At 40.6% G+C, this 25,953-nt stretch overlaps 1 protein-coding gene across 2 annotated transcripts in view; it reads right to left on the bottom strand.

Annotated features, from left to right (window-relative positions):
- Positions 1-25,953, bottom strand: part of galnt18a (UDP-N-acetyl-alpha-D-galactosamine:polypeptide N-acetylgalactosaminyltransferase 18a) — a 205,796-nt gene that overhangs the window by 23,265 nt on the left and 156,578 nt on the right. For both annotated transcript variants that reach the window (XM_012867633.3, XM_012867634.3), the window contains exon 9: positions 20,552-20,647. In XM_012867633.3, the coding sequence (XP_012723087.2) occupies positions 20,552-20,647 (96 nt within the window). The remainder of the gene's footprint in view (positions 1-20,551; positions 20,648-25,953) is intronic.

The raw sequence follows: 25,953 nt of genomic DNA, 5'->3' as shown, positions 1-25,953 counted from the left end.
AGCTTTCAAGGTTTCACTCGCAGATCAGTCTGGCTACTCTCCGTTAAAGAAAATTTGGAGCCGTTCACCAAATGAACGTCCAATCAGCGTTGGCTTTGAGGCGGGTTGAGGTGTGACGCAACGAGAAGCGCGACAGTTCAGTCTAAAGAACATGGCGGCTTCAGCCGATGAAACTAGCGTTAGCGTGGCTATCGAGCAAGTTTTATCGGAATTACAGAGTATTTCTTTGCTGAGCTAACGAGCCTTTACCTGCAGCAGCAAGACTAGCTTGGCTTGTGGTTGTGTTTTCGTCGTAGCTCTGTTACGAGCGACGACGAATCTGATTGGTTCATTTGGCCCGTCTATCACCAACATAGGCCAATCAGCTAACCAGTATTTTCGCCCCTTCCCAAAATTACTTCAACGGAAGGTTTCCAGATGGATATGCGGAGCAAATCTATCTGGCGGAATCAGGTAATATATTTTGTGCACTTAAGGGGAAACTTAAGACTGCAGCCACCCCTGCAGTCTTCAAAAACACAGTTGAACTGTAACAATGCCCACATGGATAATGATAAAGTTAATAATGGAATAGGCTGCATCATAATTTTAAAACTATTATAGTAGTTGACTGAACACCAATGTGTATCAGTGGTATTTTAATACAGGCTGATGCAAAAAAACAAAACACACAGATGAGGAAACTGAATCAATGAGAAAACTAACTGGTTTCTGATCAGTGTGACCAATGACTGAACAGAGAAGGCACCAGGATTAACTAAACCTGGCTATTAGCCTGGTCGGGAGCAAGCTAGCTGCACAGAATAAAATGCCACGGTAACTTATGTGCTGCTGCTTTTGTGAAACCGAGTCAAGGCAGGAAAATCTCGGCTTAATCCTCTATCTTGGTTTTGTGAAGTAGACCTCAGCTCTACTTAAACTATAACTCAGCAAAAACAAAACAAAAAACAAATAAACAAAGAAATATGACTGGTAGCTTTACCAATAAAAAAAACTAAGATTAACAGATTAAATAAAGATCACATCCATCCTCAATGCTCAAAACACAATGTTGCAGTAACCTATATTTTAAAAATAGGGTTGGGGGTTCATCACCGTTAGCCACAGGAGGTTCTGTTAAAGTAGGCTAATTTCTGAATGCTAATTGTGTGCTTCTTATTTCACCTGCAAAACTAACCAACGCTATCCACATCACTCCCACTTTTCATGTTTTGAGAAATAAACAGGAACCCGGTAGCTGTTCTAATTAGGATGGCGAACAGAAAGGGAGAGAGAGAAAAAGGAGTGGCAGGAGACAGAGAAGTGAGCAGAGAGGTCAGGGAGGAAAGTCGGTTCTGGCTGAATATTAGTTGTGGGGGGGGGGGGTTCTTTACATACCTGGATAAAAAGAAACATAAGGAGATGATAATAAATGCAAGTACTGACCCACTTTTCAAGCCTGGAGAGGTTAATCGAAACGCAGTCATTAAAAATAAACTGAGATGCATGATACTTCTTGCTGAGTCTGCCAATAAAGAAAAGGAGATGAATAACGAGAACGGAGAAGGATCAAGGACAACATGAAGTCTTGTACAAGCAGACGAAAGTTTAAATGGGGTGAAAAAGTAAGCAGGAAGGTGACAGCGAACAGAACAAACAGAAACACTGACTCAGTGTCTTTCCACAGGAGGACGCGTGAGAGCTCCCGGGAGATAATTGATGAGAATGATGACCGTGTTACGGGAACAAGACATCTCTAAATAGGAGACATTATCGCACTGTGGAACAACGGCGGAAACCTTTCAGCCTTTACTTAAATACTCCTTGAGATGGACAATAGCTCACGCCGACGACGCATCTGAGTGCGTGAAAGCGTAGAGTTCGCTAACAATGTGTGAATGACTTTAAGGAAGGGCCTAATTCTCGCTGGGTGCATGTGTGCTGATGCAGGTGATTAAGGCCACTTCTCTGTATAGATCCACGCTGCGCTTCCAGCAGGAGACTTGCTTCCATCTCCTCTCCTGTCACAGTGACTTACATCTGCTAATAGAAAGATTAGCGCGGCGCTTTGTTTGACGGATAACAATCTCTCCTGACAGAAGTACGCGTTTAATGAGTGCGGACAACACAGGAGCTGTCAGCTTTACGTGGATTTGTGGCACTTAAGTCCAACGCGAGCAGATGACATTTCGGTTAAAGAGAAATCTTCTTGAAGTCATGAAAGAATTACGGTTTGATTATCTAATCTGTCCCTACGGGCTCATCCGAGGTGGGTGAGTATAATAAATGGGAAGTCAATCTACTGCGCGTGACCGGGTTTGTATCATACACTGGAATCTTAAGGTGTACCTTTAAAATAGTGGTAACACCGTTACATGCTCAGGATGAGGGATTGCTGCAAACCCAATGACAATGCAGACGACTGTCCACTGTGGCTCTACGCTCTTTCAGGAGGAGTGAATGCTGCTTGTCAATGACTCTATGCAATCCGCTGGGTTACCTTAGAAAACCTTTTAAACATGTCCGTGTAACGATCCCCAGGTCTTTGATAATTTTTAGGTCCCTGGGGGATCTAAAAATCTGTTGTTCACCTTTTAAGTGTTCGTCAGCCTGTAGATTATGCTTCCTGCCATTATTTATTCTGTTCATTGTCCATTATTCTGTTATTGTACTGGATGTTTTCTCATAATGTGAACATTTCCCCTTATATCATGCCAGATTTTTGCACCTCCATCATCTGTTTCAGGAGTTTTGTGTTGCAGGCAGAAGGATGTGTTTATTAACATCTTATCGGCAACGTGAGAGGATAAACATTTTGTTTTAGGCTAAGCACACAGAGGCTCTAAAGCCTGAGTTTTATTAAAATTTGTGCTTTAATTTTTGCAAATATATATTATTAACCCTATGAGCTGCTACTGCTGTTTCTTCCATCCACTTCATCAGGAGACAGGCTATTTTTTTGGCAAGTTAATGTATTTAGTCTGCAGCCCGAAAACCTTACAACATATCTGATTTCAATCTGCAAGGGGTTTGTAAATTATGTTATATTGATGGAAAGCTGGGCGTGGGTGTCAGAAGATTTCTCCAAGACCCTGCAAACACCATCCACATACTGGTTACGTTCTAACATAAGCAGTGAGGATAGCGGAGATAACCTAATGAACCTAATAAGATTTTGAATACCATGGTATGGCGTATTTTATCATGATCAGAAAGGAAGCGAGGATGAGATGACTGGTGAAACGAAGCTATTTTGTGACAGTCTTTCCAAGACAGTGTAAAGAAAAGGACATAGGGTCCAAAAGACAGACTCAAGAAAAGGCAAGAAGCGATCCAAAGACAAGAACTAATCAGACAAACTGGGCAAGAAGGAAAATAAACCAACAATTTTCTGTTTTAATTTTATTCTGGAATAATCAAAACTAGGTATTTACCCTGCACAACGACTCATGTGTTGATTCCTCTCTGATGATTAGAAAAGTATGCAACTGTCTAATGAAAGTACAATCATTTCTTGGTTGTACCTAGGCCTATGTGTTATAGGGTCCAAACAGCAACTGTGCTGGCTTAAAATTTTATTTTATGGGCTACTAACCTGACCCTAAAATTTAAGTAAAACATAAGTATTTTATCCTAAACTCGCACTTTCCCTCGTGAAGATAACTCTGAGCTGTAATTGGAAAAGTGGCAGTTAGTACACGGCATGTTGCAAAAAACAACAACAACAAGCTATATTCAGGCAAATACACAAAGCTCATGTTTTTATTTGCATTCAAGAAAGGGATAATAAGATAATAAGACTCATAACAGCTGCTGTTTATGGTTTCAGATGGATCCACCGAGGGCCCGCTGTTTGGAGTCTGCCTGTTTGGAAAGGAACATTTCTTTGCCTCAGAAAAGTAGACATAAAAAAGATCCGGAAAGATTTAAAATCAAAACAATGAAGGCTGCTGTAAAACTACGCCGACTTATCTTTGAATAGCTTATGTTTGCGATGACATCCGTCATTGGATTGCTTTGATAGTGAGGAAAGCTGTGATGATTCCGAGACTGAATCCTCCAAAGGCGTGTTCAGACTTGACAGCATCGCTGCCCTGACACGGCATCTGAGTTTTGGGAGAAGTTGTTAAATTGGCCCCACAGGCTGTGCGCCACCATTGCTTCTGCTATTGTTGACGGTGCTGCTAATTGGCCAAAAACTCAAAGTCAAACAATAACCGAATTTGCTAAAGCTCAGCATGCTGCAGAAGGAACACGTCTGCTCATATCACCAAACACACAGGAGTCTGTCCTTGTGCTAGTCGCTGACCTTTGTCAACCTTTTTCCAACCAACTACAGGAGTTTGATCTTGCAAAATGGTAAAATCCTGTGCTCCTAAACACAACAAAGTAGTTACTGCTCACACTGCCAGGAAAAAAAGGCATTTTTAGTGTTTTTTTTCTAATATTGGTTTATATTATAAGTCTTAAGAGAAATTGGGAGTTACTTTAAATCAGTATCGACAGGTCACAAGCACTCCTGGAGGGACTGTTGCCATTTGGGGAAATATTGAAACAACAGATATCAGGCAGAAAATTTGAAGCTTGAGTGCAAATGAGCAAGCTGTGTGCGGGCAAGGTGGCCAACAGACCTGGCTCAGAGAGCCCAATTATTTTACAGCAGTTTGGCATTGCCGCAAATCATTGTGAGAAGAACAGCCAACACGATTGACCCATGGAGTAGGGCTGCACAATATATTGCAAATTTATCGTTCCATAATATAATTAATTGCAATATGCATATAGCAAAGAATCGCTTGGAGTGCAATGAGTGTAAGGTAATTGTCAGGATGCAGCTTATTGGCTGCATGCTGAGCCTCTCTCCCTCTCTCTTGTTCCTGCGCAGCCTGATCAGTTTCACCTGGCAGGCTGCAATTAACCCACAACTGCTTCCACCTGTTCCCACCGCTTTATCAGACTCACCTCTTTCTGTTCCCGTCGCCGGTCCATAGCGTTCACTCCCGCTCAGTCCCTGCCAGTTTTTCTTGTCAGCTCCGTTTGTACCCGTCAGCCTGAAGACTCCGTTCACCTGGTCTTGTTACAGTCAGCCCATAGACTTTCCGACAGTTTTGCTTCCTCCAGTATTCAGCTCAGACGTTCAGACCTCCACCGTTCGGCTCAGACGTTCAGACCTCCACCGCTCGGCTCAGACGTTCAGACCTCCACCGCTCGGCTCGGACGTTCAGCCCTCCACTGCACGGCTCGGACGTCCTGTGCTCCACTACTCGGCTCTGAGGATCTGCTCGCCTCTGCTCAGCTCTGATGCTCTGCTCGCCACTGCTCGGCTCTGACGTTCTGCTCGCCTCTGCTCGGCTCTGATGATCTGCTCGCCTCTGCTCGGCTCTGATGATCTGCTCGCCACTGCTCGGCTCTGACGTTCTGCTCGCCTCTGCTCTGCTCTGACGTTCTGCTCGCCTCTGCTCGGCTCTGATGATCTGCTCGGCTCCGATGCTCTGCTCGCCTCTGCTCGGCTCTGACGTTCTGCTCGCCACTGCTCTGCTCGGCTCTGATGCTCTGCGCTCCACGGCTCTGCTCAGATGTCCTGCTCTCCAGTGCTCGGCTCCAGAGTTCCTCCCGGTCAGTCTCTCCACACTCCTCCTGCCAGCCAGCTTCTACACCCTTCACCTCCGTCCGTTGAAAGACTCTGGTCTCATCCTCCATCTTCCAAACTATTCAATAAAACTCACTCATAAGAACTGACTCTGTGTGTGCGTGCTGTGTCCGGGTTCATCCCAGAAAAATATATCATAACATTATGGACCGGCCAAGGGATGAACCCGAGCACGCACAGAGCCTGGTGTAGAAGCTGGTAGGATCTGCCTCGCCTCCGGTTCGTCTCGCCTGGGTCGCAAGGTTGCGACGCCACGCTTCCGTCTCGCCTCGCCTGGGTCGCCGTGCGGCGACGCCTTGCCTCTGTTTCGCCATGGTCGCTGGATTGCGACGTCACGCTTCTGGTTCGTCTGCCGGGGTCGCATCCGCGACGCCCCGCTTCTGACTCCGTTTCCTGGTTCGTCTTTTGCAAGTTCCGCCTCCTACGCTGCGCAGCCGTTAAAGACGGCGCTCCTCGTCGTCGCTGCCCAGCGTTGACTTTTGCCGCTGCCCAGCAGACAAAGACTTTGCTGTCCAGCACGTCCTGGTTTCTGTTTTGTTTAAAGTTATTTTTGGGTCCTGGTTTTTGAGTTATTTTTTATTTACTTAACGTTTCTTAGATTTCTTAAAGTTATTCAGGTTTTGTTGTGTTCTAGTTCTGCTTTAATTTCTAGTCTTTTTGTATATTTTTTATTGTTTTAGAAGAATTATTTCCACCTTCTGTTCTTTTGTTTTGGCTCAACCTTAGATTTTGGTTTACTTAGAACTTTTGGGATTTATGTTGCTTTTGAGTATTAGAGTTTTATTTAGCTTTTGTTTATCCAGTTCGGTTCTATTTTTTAGGTTAGTTTTCTGAGTTTTGTTTTTGAGTTCCAGTTTTTTACCTTAGACTTCCTGTTTTGGTTTGTGTTATTTCTAGCTCTAGTTATCTAGTTTTTCATCAGTTCAGCTGTATTTGCCCTCATCTCCCGGTTCTGCTTTGTTTCATCGTTTCGCTTTAGCTTTTGGTTCCTTTCCTAGTTTACCAGTCTTGTTTTGATTTTTCAGTTTGAGACCCTGTAGTTTCGTCAGCCCTGTAGTTTCGTTAGCTCTGTAGTCCCTGTCTTGACCCTGTAGTCCCTGTCTAGCCCCTGTAATTCCAGTCTAGCCTCTGTAGTTTCTGTCCTAGCCCGGTAGTTCTAGTCTTGTTCTGTATTTGTTTTTTCTTTATTTTAGTTTTGTTTGTTTTTTTTTTTTTTTTTCCCCCCCTTAGTATTTAGGTGTCTGGGTTCCTGCGCCTTATGGGTTCCTGCGCTGTATGGGTTCCTGCGTTGGATGGTGTCCAGCGCTCTTTAAGGTCCCTGCGCTCTCTTGGGCCCTGCGCTTTCTAGGTCCCTACACCCTTCTCCTGTTTTCGTTGTATGTTTTGCCCTGTTTAGGTTAGTTTAGTTCCCTTCCGTAGTTGTTTTGTTCTGTCTTGCCCTAGTGTCTCTGTGTTGTTCCCCTGTTTAGGCGCATGCAGGTCGCTGTCAGAGCCCTCCGGCGCACCCATGTCGCCGGCTGAGCCCTCTGGTGGGCCAGACTGTCGCTGCCCTGTGCATGCAGGTTGCCGCCAGAGCCCTCCGGCGCTCCTATGACGCCGGCTGAGCCCTCTGGTGTGCCAGCCTGTCACCACCCAGTGCACGCAGGTCGCCGCCAGAGCCCTCCGGTGCTTAAGTCGCTGTCTGTGCCCTCTGGCGCGCCTGGCCTGTTGCTGCCTAGCTCACCCTCTTGTTGTTATTCCCTTGTTTAGGCGCTGCCAGAGCCCTCCGGCGCTCCTATGTCGCCGGCTGAGCCCTCTGGTGCGCCAACCTGTCGCTGCCCAGCGCACGCAGGTCGCCGCCAGAGCCCTCCAGTGCTTTAGTCGCTGTCTGTGCCCTCTGGCGCATAACAGTAATTATTTAAGCACCCTGGAATCAGGCTCTCACATCCTCCAAGATGTTTGGGGACTTTTCTTGTTTAATGCAGAATAAAAAGTTTAAGACAGAGAGGTGGTAAAGTCGATAAAGAACTACAGCTAAGTTGTTTTACTGTCAAAACATAACAAGTTGGTTAGAGGCAACCTTTTAAATAAACCCTTGCGTTTCAGATGGAAAATATGAATGTTTTGTTCTTTAGGAGCTGAATAGACTACTTATTATCTGGGGGTCTATGTTTCCTAAAGAAAGATATAAACACTTTAATTTCTTCTGTATTTATTGCAAGCTATATCGTTAACGCAACATTATTGCATATCACGACCTTTCCTCAAATCGTGCAGCTCTATCATAGAGTATTTGACTAGATACAAATGAAAGGCATATAACCCTCTAAATTTACAGAAAGCTAAAAAAGATTTCTCGATGAAATTGTTCTGGCATTTTCCAAATAGAAATAATTATGGCAATTCTGGCTGACCTAAAACAAGAAATGTTTACTCAGATTTTATGCCAGCCAGAAAAGAAAATACAACTAGCTATGTCTACATTTCTCTATTAACGTTTAATTTGATGCACTTAGCAGAACCACAGGCACACAGTTGATGTATGGCTGACAGGGTTTGGTGGCTGAACCTTATACAGGAAGTAGATTCTCAAAATCCAGGATCTGCCTGAAACAAGAAGTGGTTGTGTCCAGCCAATAGTCCAAATTCTGCAGAAATTAAAGCTCCTGATATTGACGCTTGTCTCCCTATGTTACTGTAAAAAGAAAGAAACACAATCACATGTCTGCAATAAGGTATATCCACATTAGGGGTTACCAAACTTCTTAGCCTGCGACCCCCAGAATTACAGTGCCAGAGACTGGTGACCCCCCGTTGGCTTTACAAGATGTTGAGCATCTTGTAAAGTTATACTTGGTATCAACTTCACAAATAAGAAAATATATAATCTTTTTAGAACAGTATCAACAATTCATCTTGGGACTCCCAAGAGGCGTCTCGTGACCCTAGGGGGCGTGTCCTGACCCCCACTTTGGGAACCCCTGATCTACACAATAAAACCAGAACTGTCAACTTAAAACGCCACCTTAATGGCCATGTGAGGTCAAATCTGAGATTTAATTAAATTACAATTACTCCATAGTGGTGAAGCATTAGTTTTTTATGTAATAAAAATTGCTAAGTTGAAAGCAGTGGCATATTTATGTCCAAGTGGGAGACTTTTCTTGTTAACTCTGTTATCTTCCTTGTTTGTTCCTCTACGATTTTATTAGCTCTAATGTCTTGTTTGAAATGTTTTATCTTAAGATAGAAAAGAATTGTTAAAGTTGTTAAAAAAAAAAAAGGAAAATCACCATCACACTTCATTGCCTTTCTGCGCCCCTACAGATAATGAGATAACTGAACCTATGCAGCCAGACAGAACAGTGGTGTTTGTTGCTTCTCCTCGCTGTGAGAGTGACTGTTCCCTGTCCGAAGCTGCTGGTAAGCTTATTATTGCCAGCTGTAAATGTCGAGAGAGACAAAGCGCAGGTGTTTGCCTAAAAGACCATCTGCTGCGACGGCAAGGAGACAAGAGAAACATTATGGATGCAAGAATGTCCAAAATCATCATTAGAGCTTTGTCTGAATGAATGGAGAATTAGTGGGAGCAGGAGGGATGGAAAGAGATGCATTTAGTGTCTCACAAAATCCGTTCATATCCTCCACACATTTACTCCTTTCGCTCAGTTACAGGCACCAACTGCAATGCGTTTTATTGGGTTTTTATAAGACAGACCAACAGAGAGTTGGTTATAATTGCAAAGTTGAAGTAGAATTATATGTGGCTTTTAACTAATAAATATCTAAAAAGTGTGGGATGGATTCATATTTAGTCCTTCTTTACTCTGATACTAAATAATATTCCAATCGATTCATTAATAAACAGGGTCCACCTGTGTGTAATCCAATCTCAGTGTAAGTCTAGCGGCTCTGTAACAGCCACAAGCGTTAGATTAACGCACAAACAGCATCACAAAGATCTAGGAACACAGCAGGGAAGAAACTTGTGGATAATTTGAGCATAAACGTCTAAAACCATATCCCAAGCTTTGAACAGCTCACAGCGCACTATTGAGTCCATTCTCCTAAAATGGCACTTTAAAAATAGCAACAATTCTGCATAAATGGAAACCTGCCAAGAGATGATCAACCTGCTAAAGAGACAGGCCATGCATGGAGAGCTTTATTCAAAGTCAAAAGGCCCATAGCAAGTGGGGCAGCTTCACAGTTTGACAGATCAGCTGGGAGAACTTGATGACAGGACTATTCATGTACTCCATGAATCTGCCCTTTAAAAATAGGGGTAAGAAGGAAACCATTACAGGGATAGGGAAGCAGCTCAGAATTTATGTGAAGAGGCAAGGCAATAACCTGGCCAGCCAGACTGATAATGTGTAGCATTCGACTGTTCTGCACATTATCGGCTGTTGAACAGACACAAAGTTTGGTTTTAGCCAATCACGGTATCGAATGAAAATGTTGTAAGCATCAGGCGCCATGAGAAACCACAACAAGTCACCCTGGTCAGGACAGTTCTTGCTGTCCTGCTTTCAAAGAAGAAATGCTGGACTTTGACAAAACAGATGTGATAGCAGCAGCTATGCGTGCGTCCTCCTGCGCTGCCATGATTATTTTGGTTCGGCTGTGGGCTCGGCCGCTCTTGCTTTCGTTACAGTTGTATGTCCCGCCTTAAACAATAATACTGCAACGTGATTTCCCCCGAAGTGTTTTTGGTTCGGTCCCGAATGGTTGAGGCAAGAGCGACACAAGACGGATTCCCGTCTGTTTGTGAACGCACAAATATTGTGCGAATACAGCTTGCAGGCAAGGTTAGCAAGGCAAGCCTGCAAGTCTCAAGTGTTTGAGTTTGACAAACACTTGAGACTGGGCGGAGGTTCACCCTACAGCAGTGTGAATGGCTTAGACCAAAGCGTGCTAATGTGTTTAGGCTTTAAACCAATTGAGTGTCAAAACTTGAGAATTTATATTGACTGACACTCTCTATCCAATATCGCTGAACTTGAGCTAGGTTGCTAAGAAAAATGCGAAAAACGCAAAGTTTCTATATGTGTAATACTGATAGAGAGTGATCTAAAGAACTGCATCTCTGGTTTTAGTAAAAGGCCAAAGCTTTTTTAAATATTCTTTTCAGATTTTTGTTTCCTGAAGAAAAAAACTAATTACAAATCATGTCACATTTTTCCTCCACTTCACAGTTATTCACAACTTTTTGTTAGCACTACTTACATAGCTCCGCAATGGCAAAAAAAAAGAGGAGGATCCACACAAATTAGGCTTAATCTGGCACTGAGTTCATTGAAAAAGATAATTATTTGATGTGAGATGGGTGAGAGTACAGAGAAGCAGTGTAATGCCACGTTTGGATGAGTGTAATGAAAAACCCCCCGTTATAAATTCACTTTACATCAGGATGTTGCCAAAGGAACATCTAGAAATATTACTTCCCCATGTTGGGAAACAGTATCAACAGTATCAACATACTGCCCCTAATTTTACTTGTCTTACAGAAACCTTCTGGCTTGAAATTAATTCATTCAGTCATAATTTAGAATATCTTAGAATATTTCTCATTTTCTGAACAGTACTTTTTAATCACCTGAAATATTACCTAGCTGGCTTTTGGTATATTTTACTACCAGTGATGCCTTGGCCGGCTTTCTAAAAATCCAGCAAGCCTGTCAGAAAGTTATATGAAGGTTTCTTAAAATGAAAGAGGAGTTGGATGACCTGCTGGAGGTTGTGAACGGGATCCTGCTTCCTTACAATGAAAAGCGAGAAACAAAGCAATCTTGGCGCGCCGAAACGTTTTAGAAAGTCAAACTGTTTTTCCTGAAAGAAGACATTTTGTTAGTTGGAAACAGTCTTAGTTTGATGACGCCGCCAAAAATGACTCGCTGCTGGGATAACTCCATTTAAAATGTACAGTATTAATACACAACCAACTATTCTAAGAAAATCTAAGAAAAGCCACAAGAAAAGTCTCCAACAGGAGAATCGCTTCTCTCTCCCCCAAGTAAGGCTGTGTTTGAAAGTGTAACGTTACATTAAACATGTTTAGCTGCTTGGTTTTTAACCTCTTACATACATCAAATATTGTCACAAGATTTTTGGCAGCTTGTTCATTTGTGCTGGAACCGACGAGTTCAATATTCTGGTTAATTTGCTGTTGCTAAGTCATTTCAGTCACTCCCTGAAATAAGCGAAAGAAAACGCAACAAGCAGTTCTAACAGGTCTTGGAAACAGAAATGTGACATAAACACATACAAAAACACAGAGTAATATTTCCATGACATATAATCTCAAAGGTCTAATTTTGTATTATTGATCAAAATCTGTGCACAAGTCGTAATGACTTTATGTGGCAACCCTGAACAAGGAAGCAGCCAGAAGGACTGTCTCACATTGATCCAACCACAAAAACAATTTTCTTAGCCAATCTACAACAATATTGGGGCACAGATCAAATTTCTATTACCAGACTAATTTCCAATGCAATTTCTGTCTAGTTTGTCAGAAACATCCCCGTCTGACTCTGTTGACACGCGCCTGAAATTAGCCCCTGACTCCAAGGATGCATTTTTTTTCTGAATCTGACAAAGGGTAAAGTGTAAACGGTTTCATCATTAACAACCGAGACTTCATCTCCAGACCGTCGGCAAACAAACTCGCAGAAGCTTCTATGTCCATCAGCCAGAACCAGAGTCGAGGGGTTTGTTTGAGCCGTCATGATACAGTGAGGTGAAGCAAAAAGCCGTTACACCACTGCCGTGTCACGGGATGATGTTTTCATTTTATTAATATTTTTGCCACACGGTTTGCATCTACGCCAAAGAGTTACATTTTGGTCTCACCTGAACCGACTGCCTACTTCCACATATATGCTTAATCCCCTCCTTTTCTTACCAAACTGCAAAAGGGACTTTTCTATAGCATTTCTTTTAACAGTGGCACTTTTCTGCCACCTTTTCATGAAGGCCAGATTTGCAGAGCGTGCAGCTCCTGCTGACAGATTCTCCCACCTTAGATAACGGATGTCTGCAGCTCTCCAGCTCTTGGCTGCTTCTTTGATTAATGCTCTCAATCCCCAGCCTGTCACTTTGGCTTGACGACCGTGTCTTGGTAGGTTTACAGTTGTGCTTTAGTCTTTCCATTTTATGATGATCGATTGAGCAGTGGTCCATGAGATCAGTTCAAACTTCAGTATCTTGTTTAATACCATACTCCTGTTTAAAACATCTCCGCAGCTTTATCGCTGATCTGTCTACCGTGTTCTTTAAGAGGTTTGTTCACTAATGTTCTCTCACAAACCTCTGAGGCCATCACAGAATGCCTGTCTAGGATTATATTACCTATATGTGGATTCGATTTACTTATTTTGTGACTTATAAATGCAATTCCCCCTGTATTGTATTTATGTATAGCAGTGTAAATTGGGCAGAATGCAAAAGCATGCCATTTGGAAAGCATTAATCATTTCCCTTCACCTCCCCTCCTGATTATGGACTTTCACATATTACTATGTTTGTTGCTGTAATGTGACAATATAAAAAAAAAAATTCTTTTCACGGCACCGTGAACAGCCCTCATTAATCTGCATGTTTTTCAGAGTAGGTCAAACTTATGACCACCTTGGAAGTTGGGTGTGAGGGTGTACATACTTAGTAAATCTGAACACAAACATGCTAATACTGAAACCTCCAATGTTTGGTCATTAAGCCCCACACTTTCTTAAGTAATGGCCATTTATAAATGTTAACACGATGAGCCAGAAACATTGGAGACATTTTGAAAAATCTTACCTATTACCAACTAATATGGGTGAGTGATGACAATACCTGCTGGCGGCTCTCATGGATCCAAGTCTGTTTACTTCTCATTAATCACAAAAAAATAAATAAAAGATTTCTATCTAGGCTGGTAAAAAGAGATATGAACTAGATTCAAGCTGAATTAAACAAACATACACACACACACATATATATACATATATACATATATATACATATATATATATATATATATATATATATATATATATATATATATATATATGTGTATATATACATATATATATATATATATATATATATGTATATATGTGTATATATACATATATATATATATATACATATATATATATATATATATATATATATATATATATATATATATATATATATATATATATATATATATATATATAAATATAAATATAAATACACACACAACACAAACTTTATTTAGGAAAGAGAATAATGGGGAAAAGCAGAGGTATGAGATAGCTGCAGCTTTCAAAGCATGCTTGCAGACATCCCCAAAGTTATCAGTCATGAGAAAAGATGCGAAAAAAAAAAACACCTTAATGTGTTGCTTCCTGAAACCTTTTAGGTTTGAGTTGGTTGTTTGATTTTTCCTGCCTGAAACCATGATTAACACGGTTCCTCTGGGGCTTGTTTCATTCCCTGTAAAGCTGATCTCACACCAACAGCGTCAGTAGTTCACCAGCATATGCGAAGAAGCGCTTTTCTAAACACCACCCCAACGAGACCTCATCTACGAAACGTCGCCTGCTCCGTCTTTGCTTCGTTTTCAGTCTCTTCCCATCCTCTGTGCACACTTTTAATCATCTCTCCTTTTATCGTCGTCAAAAAGGCTGAGAGGAAACCAAGTAGCAATCATGCATAGCTGGGGCTCAGCTGATCATCAAGAATTCAAGCCCACGTCCATCCATCCGCTTGGACACAGACGCTTTCAGTCATTCTGTTCAGAGGGAAGGTGACTCAGAGGAAATCTAGAGCCCCGGATGAACCCGAGTACAGAGCAAGGATCGGAATGGGGAATAGGCGCTGTGCAGAGCAAAACCGCAGAAGGTATTCCTCATGAATAAAGAACGAAATGTGTGAAGATGTGAGAAGACCAGAGGGGTGTCAGAGAGTTTGACATCAGCTGTGAAGCGCTGTCAGTGGCACACCTTCAGCTTAAACCCCCTGTGGTACAAACCCCCAGATTTAAGGGGGATGTACAAGTTTTTTTGGAACAAAAACAGGGTTGCTGTTCTTTCAGCAGGTGTCATCCACTGCAGAGATTGTCACTGCAGCGGCACATTTCATTAGGTTACTTCAACGAGGGGCAGTTGGAGCGAAGAATATTCCAAAAGGTTATGAATTTACCCCTTCTGCTCTAAGTCGCAGCTGATTACCGCAGCAGGTACAGGACAGAAAATACCCGCTAATACGGTCTACATGTAGTTTTATGCATGCGCCTCTGATTCAACAGCCATGAAGATCTGGAGTCTTTAAAGTGATTAGTTCCCCTCGCTGATTCCATAATGCGCAATAAATATTCTGCAGCTCTCTTGACTCCTTTCAAAGACCCTAAAAATCCTCGTTATCTGAAAGCAGGATACTGTGCAGAGGCGGAATTAAGGCTCACTACGAGTCATTTATCTATCTGCATAAACTGAAATTCTTCCAAAGATAAGAAAAATAATCTTTCCATTTGCCGTAAATAAAATATTAGTTTGCAAACTGAAGAGGCAGAGCTCAGCTTGGGTCCAAACACTTGTGAACTCGTGCAACACTCAGTTGCTTTGATGCCCCTAGTAAAACATGCCCCCAAAAATCCTTCAAACTAATAATTTTTTTTTGTAGTAGCAAAGGAAATCTATGAGATCCAACATTTAATTTAACTACATTCTCTTTTTTCTTCTATAATTTGTCATTCTTCTGCAATACTTTACAAAATTGGGTTATGTAGATCATGCTACAGCAGTGGGGGTTCTAGACCAAATTTAGCAGGGGGGCCAGGGTGTGGGCCAGTGTTTTTTCATAGGGGCACAGAACAAAAGATTGGGGGGGGGGGACTTAACAGGTCAACATTTTATCGTTTTATATATTAAGTAAGCCAAAGAGCCAGTTGTGGCTCTGGAACTGCAGACCCCTGATCTTTTCTCAATACAGCGGGAGCTTAACGTGAAACAGCTTAATTTTTAATTATTGTAATTTTTTTTATATTTTTTTAATTATTTTGTTATTTTATTATTGGGTAAAAACATAAATGAAAAAAAAATACAACTGATCCAAAGACCAGTCAGTCACGGTATCTTGTCAGCATTTATCATCCTAAGAAATTTAATATCATGTCTTTAGTACAGGGGCCATAACAGGGGCCAGAAACAGTTCTACAGGGGCACAGGCCCCTGTTGGCCCCTGTCTAGAAACGCCCCTGTGCTACAGGCTTTCTTTATGATTTAGGTCTGAAGAGTAGGAAAATCATAGAAAAAGGTTAGTATTGTTTCTACAGAACCATTTGGATTATTATTCAGTTGAAATACCCAGTGAGGAGCCCTTTTAAGTTTTCTGGAGGAAGCCATGAGATTAGTATTTAAAATATGAGAGAATTCAGGATAATTAGAGCTCTAATAAGGTTCCCCAAGAGAAACATAACCACAGCACCACAGACTCCTCTATGCCTAATAATGGGTATGTGATGCTTTTCCACATATCCCTCTTTTCTTTTGCACCTGATCTGTGCGTCTCTGCATTTGGGGCCAGGCCCCACCAGATGTCACCGTGGATCTCTAAGTTCACAATAATCAGCATGACAGGATTGTTCTTTATAAGGTAATATTGTAAAAAAAATACCAATTACCTTACCAATAAAATTCTGTGAAAAACATATGTGTCTATATATCTAAGTCTGCCAGAATGCTGACAAGCTCAGCAGGCTAAATCCTCTTGATTTCCAGTTGTTTTTATTTTTTATTTGTTATTATTGCTCTGTCAAAAGATAGTAAGAGCAGCAAGTTTGGCCTTAAAGCAATTTTCTTGCAGCCATTTGCTCACATACAGACCAACAAATATCTGGTTTATTTGAACAGCATGTGCTCTTGATTTTCCCATTTTGAAGAGTGACACGGTATTTATATCCATGGAAAACAGGAAGTCCTGCAATACTAATTGAAAGTTCTTAATCAATTGAATTTATGACATATATTGTATATAAATTGTGAGGGCTGCCAATGATTCTGGGACCGGTGATCAATAAGCGTTGATTTTCTTCCCCTTTTCTGAACAAAAGGTTAAAGTTTCCATAATGTTTCAAGATCAAATTATGCCACAGCAAAAAAAAGAAAAGAAAAAGAAAAGAAATAACCTATTTTAAGACTTTTTGCAAATCCTCACCAAGAGCTGAAGAGAGCTTCATGCATGCACTGCGTCATTATTTTCAAGACAAACTCTTTGTAAAAAAAACCCATTTGCATTAAAGTGGGTTTTCTGTTTCTATGTCTCCATAGGCTAAGAATTTTAATGATTGCAACACTTTAAAATTGCTCAGGAAAAAAATTGTACAATCGGGGTTCAGAATAAGATTTTAATGAATTCTCCTTGCAATTACCATGGGGGTTCTGTCAAAACCGCTACTTGAATTTTAACACATGGTCATCTCATAGTTCAGAAGAAGATTAGTGCATCACTTGGTACCCCGGAGGACTGGAATCAAGCTGGCTCACAGGTCTTGGTGAACTGGGAGTGAAGGCAGTCTGGCCTGCCAGAGGCTGAATACATTTACCTGCCTTCTGTCTGTCCTATTCTTAATTAGTCTGAGCCAAATTCATGAGGTGGACCTGAAAATATTTCAAGTATGAATCTGCTGAGCTCAAACTAACCAAAATCATTAGAAAGAAGCTGCTTCCTAAAAAAAAAAAAAAGAAAGAAAAGTAAGCAGGGGTCTTAAGAAACAATGTTTAATGCATTCCACAACGGTTGTGGAGATAAAAAGGAACCAATACAAGTCGATTTCTTTATCAGCACCTGCTGATTAAGCAGAGCAGAGTACATATGAGACGGCAAAATGAAAGGAGGGACACATAAATGCGCAGGCGGCTGTTTCAGACGTCGATGTGCCGGTCAAGGCTATTAACATTACTGACAAAGGAGACAAAGCTCTTCCAGATACCAGGCCTGCGACATATAGAAAGTCTAGTTCTGAATTTGTTACCATGTTTATGCAACATGGACAGTTTTCTCCCTCATCATGATGCAGAGCATTTCAAAGTGGTGAAACGTGGTTTGGTTTTTAAATTGTTTTTTTTTTTCCCTGAAGTCTCCATTAAGCGGGCCATGAGAGTAGCTAGAGTCACACTTTGGAACTAAGAGGTCTAAATCTGCAGTGAGCTGATAGAGCTGATGACTGGGCTCGCTGACTCCCTCATAACTTTTCTGCTCTTTCAGCTGTAAGAGGAGCGAAAAGCTAAAGACTGGAAATCCTCCAAACTTCATGATGATTCAATAATATTTTATGTTTGAATTTGTCAAATTTTATACTCAAAAGAGCCAACTTTCTCCCAGTGATTTAACTTTTTTCATTCCAAAACCTCGGTGACTCAATGTAAGAATAAACCACTTACTTGTAGAAAACCCACAAAACATTTAAAAAATGTCAGAATTTGCACTTCCGTGAAACTCCACAGCCTTTTAGCATTGCTTTGTTTTACTAGGTGTTTTGGCAGCAGGCAACAGACAAACTAATTTAGCAGCCAGCTGTTAAATGCAATCTACCATTTAACAGCTAAAGACCTGGAAAAAGCTTACATAATGATAATAAATCAACGTGATGTCTTTCTTTTGTACTGCTACGCTCAGGGAGGCAACAACTATCAATTACAAAAAAATACATTAATAAAGGATTCCTACTGTAAAAATGTGGAGCTTTTACTTCTTTGTAACGTATTTACACATTTGGATATTCATACTATAATATTTCAATTCACAAAAAAAAAAAAAAAAAAAAAAAAAATCAGCTAAACTCCAGTAAACATTCTCTGCTAAGAGAAATAATAAAAAAAAAACAATTTCTGTGGAGGTATAAATTTGGACAACTCAACATATATTCTCACTTTAAAGGGCTAAAACTGCACAGTTGTGTCACTTCATAACATTTCGATGGATGTTTCACCTGTTTAAAACTCAGAAATTGTGCTTTGTGTGGTTCTGACAACTGAGGCATTAGTGAGGACTATGGTGTGGTAAATGGAAGGGGATTTTTACAAGTTATGAGTCTGGTAAGTGATTAAAAGAGATCTCAAATGAATGACAAAGAAGAAGATAGAGCACTATCTGGAAAATAGTAGAGCACATTTAAAACAAATCTTCACCCTGAAACAAGATCCCATGTTTCTAAAGAAAGTCTCCAGCCACCTTAAAATGCTCAAGTTTAACTGTCAAGGGATGTGTGCAAGGAGAAAACCTTTGCTTTTAAAGACAAACATGAAGGACACACTGAAGTTTGCCTATGGACAAATACCAGGGTATCTGGGAATAATGTTCTATAGACAGAGGAGTCCAAAACTAAATTATTTCAACACAAGAATAGATGATATATTTGACTTAAACCAAATGCAGCATCCCAGAAAAAAAGAAAGAAAAACTAACACTAACTATAACACATGGAGGTGGACATATCATGGTTTGGGAAGCCTTGCGGTACCAGGACCTACCCAGTCCACCGTCACAGAATCCACCATGAGTCAGAAAGTGCTTGTGCAAAATGATAGAACATCTGTATCTGCAAAAAAAGCTGAAGCATAACTGGACACTACAACATGGCAACCAACCCAAAACATACCATTAAATTCACCAAAGGACTGGCTGAGTATTAAGAAATGTTATGTCTTAGTCAAATACCAAATCTTGATCTCCACAAGATGTTACGGTCTGCCTTGAAATGGGCTGTAAATGTAAGAAACTCCTCAAATATCTCATAGCTTAAAAGGATTTTGCCTGAAGGAGTGCAGCAAACTTCTGCAGACTGGTCGATGGCTACAAAAAGGGTCTCACTAAAGTTATTTCACAGGAAGGGTTGTAAGTACAACTATTAGATGCCGGGGTGTCACAACTGTAAGTAAAACAAGGTTTATTTTTGGAGCAGACTTGTGATTGAATCACGTTCTTCCCCAGAGATAAACAAAGATGCGGCATGTGAACATTTCTTTAGAAATGACTGATCAACATATTGAGTTGTCTTGGCCCGATATCCCAGCGTCGTGGGCTGTTCCCCGAGGACAAACATGCAGCCGATCAAAAAGCGAGGTGACGGAAACACAGAGGGGAATCCAAAACACAGAAGACAAAACAACCGCCACGGTGCACCAGAAAGTGTGACAGACGTCAGAGACGGAAGACCGACTCGCCGATATGTGGCAACGCCATGAATGTTTGTTCAACGTTTCGTGTAAAGCATATCATAACCGAAATGACAAGGAGAGGAGTTGGACAGAAACTGTAACTACAATACCTCGTCGGCCATGTTTATTTACTCTGGACTCACGTTTCATCTCAAGAGGTTTTGAGGGATTTCCTGTCTGATATCTGAACGTTCATGAGTGAAATCTGTGTGTGTGTGTGTGTGTTATGCCTGCTGTGTGGCTGTACAGAACACACTGCAGGACCAAACCTGTTATTTCTACGATTTTATATCATCACGTGTGGGGTCTCTCACCATTTGAAAATTAACCGACAATTTTTAAATCTTGCCGCGTAAACCAGGCATTATTTGGATCCAAGATATAATGACAAACAAGCAGAACAACAAACTAAATGCTTACAATTCATCCATCTCCAAGACCCATTATTAAACCAGTAAAAGAACTATAGAGATTGACAACTTTGTTGCTGAAACAAACTGTAGCATAAAGAAGCCACACAAAGCCATGCATCGGTCCATCAGAAGACTTTCTGCTCTATCAACACTATTGAGACGTTTGCCACACTTCTAATGTTACCTTCTTCAAAGGCTGTTCTCTTAAGTGAATTTTCTCCAATTATGTGTAGTAGACCCTGTCTCTTTGGATCTCTTTGTGTGACCGGTGTTTGCTGCTGTTTCAGGAGATCGAATTGACAGATGAGAACAGAACCGCTTAGGAATGAAAAGTGGCTCACCTGGGGAGTCATTCCGTGGCAAAGATACATGATGGGAACATTGTCAGTTTCCGGTCCCTGGTCCAGACACAGGTCGTCTCTCAGACTGTTCTTTAACTGCAAATGCAAAGAAAAACCAAAGTAAAGCCCACAATAAAGGAAAGAAGGACACAGTGCACATAATGTTAGAAGACATTTAAAAAGAAGAGCATGTTAAGGAGGACACCGTCCATTAACATAAATTGATCTGATTTTATTGGGGAGTAAAATGCAAATGCCATTGTGTCTTATTTTGTATATTAAATAAACCTTTGTGGTGTGCAATAACTTAAATTGGTTTTAAAAGGAAATTTACATTTAGGTTTAAAGGACTACATTTCAAAGTTGAAAAAAACCCTGTTGTCCTGAGTTTAAAAGCTAAAGAGTCTTCATGTCTTCTTTCTCTGGTTCTGTTTTCTTTCTTGAGTTGTAATGAACATGTATTATGTATATAATAGGACTTGAAGCAACATTTATATGAGACACAGTTCCAGACAGACATGTGCATACAAACTGTTTACAAAAATTAGGTGCACAAGAGTGAATTTATTGTTGATTTTCCTTAGTCACAGACAGTTAATTCTATACATACTGGATACATGTTACGCCTCTATGCAAAACCAAGAATAAACCCGTGCTCCAAAATTGCTCTCTTCAAGCTTGACTGAAATTTGCAGCTACCGAAGTGCACAAGCCAGATGTGTTGTGGAGAAATGTTTTGTGACCAGATGGTGCAAAGTTTGAGCTATTTGGCTAAAGTGAGAAGATGTATGTTTAGAAAAGTCACTCAGCAAACACTGCAGCAAATGTCAGGTACAGTGGGGGCAGCATCATGCTGTGGAGCTGCTTCCTCTGCCAGTGGTAGCGGGGAACTGAAGAACGCAAATATAAATAATGCTCTAAAAAGTCCTTAAATAATGTGACATTCCTGTTTGAGTTTCTAAAATCTTTGTATCGTCCCTAAATTGTTAAATACCTTAGAAAGACTGGTGTTAATCTTAGGAAACTACAGTGAATATATTAATTGTTTGGTTCACTGAAAGATGATATCATTCAAATGACTTAAGCAAAGGCAACTTTAACAGTTTTCACATAAACTTATAGAACGTAATTTAATAGAAAAACCCCTAATTTGTCCCGCAGTGGAGAAATGTCTGTGAATAGGTAATCTTGGCTGCAAGCTGAATTCTCGCGCTATTTGTGGGTTCACAAACACACAAGACTACATCTCATCCTGCCCCCGTCTCAACTGTTCAGGCCTGAACTAAAACGCCACGGGCCAAACACATTACAGTATTGTGGTTTAAAGTAGGATTTACCAACTGTGACGAAAGCAAGAGCTGCCGAGCCCGCCAGCTGAACCAAAATAAGCATGGTGGTGCAGGAGAACGCACGCCAAGCTGCTGCTATCACATCGGTTTTGTCTGAATCTACGACTGTCACAAGTGTTACTATCCAAATAACCGCATCTTTAACTGCATGACTTAAAGATGGCGCTGGCAGCTAACATTTTCTTTTGGTAAGGTGATTGGCTAAAACTAACTTTTGGTAGGCGGGCACAAGGTGTCGCTTCGCCCAATCAGTTCACAGAGTTCTGCTGCATGTCCCTCGATTTCCCAAACACACATTCGATGGGAGCAGTCCCAGATTTATAATGTACAGAAAGGAGAGTGCTACACATTATCAATCTGGCTCTCCAGGTTAGCAAATAAGTGTCAAGCAAATGAAAGCACACAGATACATTATAAATAAACATTTACAAAGAATAAAATAGCTGCTATTTTACAATATGAAACCTAAATATAGCAAAATAACCCAATTGATTAACATGTTTCAGACAAGCAACAGTTTATTCTTTCACAAGTCTTTTTTATTTCTTTGAAAAACTGAGTTTCTTTTACAACCAGACAGGAAAAAAAAATGAATTTGTTGAGTAAAATTGTGATAACTTGAGTTGTTAGTGACCTGCTGTTCTGTAGAGGAACATGATCTATGTGTTTGTCTTTAAAGAGAAAGAGGTTGTGTGTAGTTTTATATCTGTGTCGCTTCAATGGGAACATTATTAATTTCTTAATGATGCCTGGCACAGAGAGACAATCCGTCATGATCTAATTTGCTATATAAAGCACAGCAACAGCGGAGATCTCCACAGAACTAATATACCTGTTCAGTGGGTACAGTTGTACAACAAATATGGGGTTTGGATCAAGTTCTTTACACTAAAAATCCTCAGTTTTTCTGAGTTCTCTGTGCCAAATCCAAATTTTAGGGATGAGTGGCCAGACAGACTGACAGACAAACAAACAGACACAAGGATGGATAGATGGGTGAATTAATGGCTGATTGACAAATGCATAGATAGATGAACGGATGGACTGCTCAGAAAAAAAGGTGGACAGACAGACAGAAGAATGGATGGACAGGAGGATAGACGTATGAAAGGGTGGATGATTAACAAATGCATAGAAGGAAGGACTGGTTGACAAAAAGATGGATGGATGACGGGAGGACTGACAGATGGATAGACCTGCAAACATCACGACAGAAAATAAATCCTGAAAATTTATTTAATACGCCTGTTTCTTTTTCCTCTTTTTTCCACTTTTCATTTGGCATAGAAAAGGGCAATTCTCCAACAACATATGCAATCTTCTGTTGCAAATAAAACCACCAAAAATTGGAAGAATTGAAACAGGAAATATGTTGCAGGGTATAAACTTAACTTGATCTCCTAACACTCCTCACAAACTCAAAAATAAATCCCTAAAACGGAGAAGAGAATCCCTGTCGTCGTTACAGAAGTAACAATGAAAAACATGCGGGTAAAGATGTTATTTCATCCTTTATTTTAATTACAGAAATTACACAACAACAAAAAAAGAACTGCCTCTAGTTGCATCTCCTACTTTCTTTTATTCTCCTTTGATGTTTTTACAAAAATAATTAATCCATTATGACTGCCATGCACTACCAGGCTTTAAGTGGGTGGCCAAAATGGGAGTAAATGGAATCGGTACAGGATAATTACCGCCTGCCAGGGGAAAGTCACACAGACACTTTCCACTAACCTTCACCTTTTTTTTTTTTTGGCAGCTATACAGAAAATGTTCAAGAAGAAAAATACTCTTCTGCCTTTGCAAGGCATGGATTTAGTTTAGCTATATTCCACAAAAGATTACAGACTAATTGAACAAATGACATAAATTGACGCCCACAGAGTAATTATTTAGGCACATTTTGTTTCTTTTTATTTCCAAGAAAGGAAAAGGACAAAATAAATACCTTTACTTTACTTCAGAGATGGTGTCATGTTTAAAGATGTCTTAAACAAGTGTATAAAGTTTGTATTAAAAAAACCCGGAGAATAAGTGAACAATGAATTATAAGAATAAATCATTCATCTGAAAGAGACTTTTACATTCAAAACGATTACACAATGGGGGGAAAAACACAAAGAAAAAGCAGAACCTGTTTCTGCTTTCCCCGTGTTCCCTGCCTTGCCCACACTAGTACCTGCTTTATGCCTATTGCTTTTGTCAAACTCTAATGAGATAGTTGTCGTGAAAGTGGTTTGAGCTGGAAAAAGCCTGTGATAGAAAAAAAACGAGGCCCTAAGGCACAGTTAGAAAAGCTGATTTTTTTTATATACATTAAAAAGAACATGAATAAAAAAATCTGAGTAGCACTTTACTGGCCCAACTTTAGCTCTGAGGAACACATTTCCTGACCCACAGGGGCATTGCTACCCATAATTTTAAATTGGCATTCTCTTTTATATATACATCCATCAGCTACATTATTAGATACTCTTTGCTGCTACCAGATTAAACCCTCTCTTTACTTCAAAACTGCCTTGAGGCATAGATTTAAAAAACTCTCCTTAGAGACTTTGATCCATATCGACATGGTCCATGATGCAAATCATCTGTTCCACCATATCTCAAAGCTGCTCTATTGGATTGAGATCAGGTGTCTGCGGAGGTCAACTGAATGCAGTAAAACTCATTGCCCTGTTAAGAAACAAGTCTGAGTGGATTTGAGCTTTGAGACATTTTGTATTATTCTGCTGGAACGAGCCACGCAAAGATGGCTACACTGGGGCCAAAAAAAAGGGATGAGTCAGCTACATTACTCAGGTAGGCTGTGACTTTAAGAAAATGTTCAGTTAGTATTAAGTGGGTCAAATATTCCCACACCTATTACACCACCACCGCTGGTGCTGAACTGCTTAAACAGGGCAAGATGAATGTATGCTTTTCTTCACAGCACGTTCTGACCTTGAAATCTTAGCTGATACTGAAATTCATCAAACCAGGCGACTTGTGTCATGATCCTTGGGCGTTTAGATTTTGGTTTGTCTTTTGATCCCTTCTGAGTTTTTAGATATTGTTTGAATAGTCTTGCTGTATTCAGTTCATTTCTTTATGTTCACTATTGCTTTAAATGTGTTGCCAAATTAGTTCATTCCTCTTTGTTTCAATTCTTTATCCTCACATTCTGTTCTTTCTGCATTTTGGATTTATTCATCTTTTATCAGTACTAGTCTTTTCTCCCTTGCTTTGTGGTCCCTTTGGGTCTAGTTAAGCCCCTTTTCTGTTAACGAGTTACCTTTCTTTAGTATGCCTGTTAATCATCTGATTAACTCATCTGCATTTATATCATTCTCCACTCTCATCCCAGTATATAAGCTCACTGGTTTTCATAGCTTTTTCTGTTTCCTGGTGTTGCCCTGCCCAATATTCATGTCCGGTTCTCCTTGTGTACATTTTCTGTTTTAATTATTAAATCTCCACCATGCTCATCCAGAGTTCCTGTCTGCATTTTGTTCCTACTCTCAACATACAAAACCTGACATGTTTCCAACCAGTTATAGCCCAATCTTGGTGAACCTGTGTGATTTGTAGCCTAAAGTTCCAGTTCCTAGCTGACAGAAGTGGCAAAGGGTGTGCTGTTCAGCTGCTGTAGCCCATCTGCTTCAAGGTTCGAGGTGTTGTGCGCTCAGGGATGATGTTCTGTATACCATGGCTGTAACGAGTGTGTATTTGAGTAATTGTAGTAATTCTCTTCTGACCTCTAAATCCGAGAGGTGGTTGTGCAGTAAAATCCTGAAAATGTGCAGTTTCTCAGACCAGCTTGTCTGACAACAACAACAACAACAACCATGCACGATTCAAAGTCACAACCCCCCCCCCCCCCCCCCCCCCCCCTTACTACTTACAGATGGATGAATGGATAGCTTCAGCTGTTATACCATTGGGCCAATGTTTTTTTACAGCATAAAGTTTCTAAAGCTTTCGACTGGTTTTTATTTTTCATGTGTCCTCACAGATAGCTTAATTTTGTCAAACTCAATTCAAATTCTCAATACCTACTTTCTAAATGTC

Source organism: Fundulus heteroclitus, chromosome 2 (assembly GCF_011125445.2).
Source record: "Fundulus heteroclitus isolate FHET01 chromosome 2, MU-UCD_Fhet_4.1, whole genome shotgun sequence".
Lineage (NCBI taxonomy): Eukaryota > Metazoa > Chordata > Actinopteri > Cyprinodontiformes > Fundulidae > Fundulus > Fundulus heteroclitus.
This window is presented reverse-complemented; position numbering and strand designations above follow the sequence as displayed.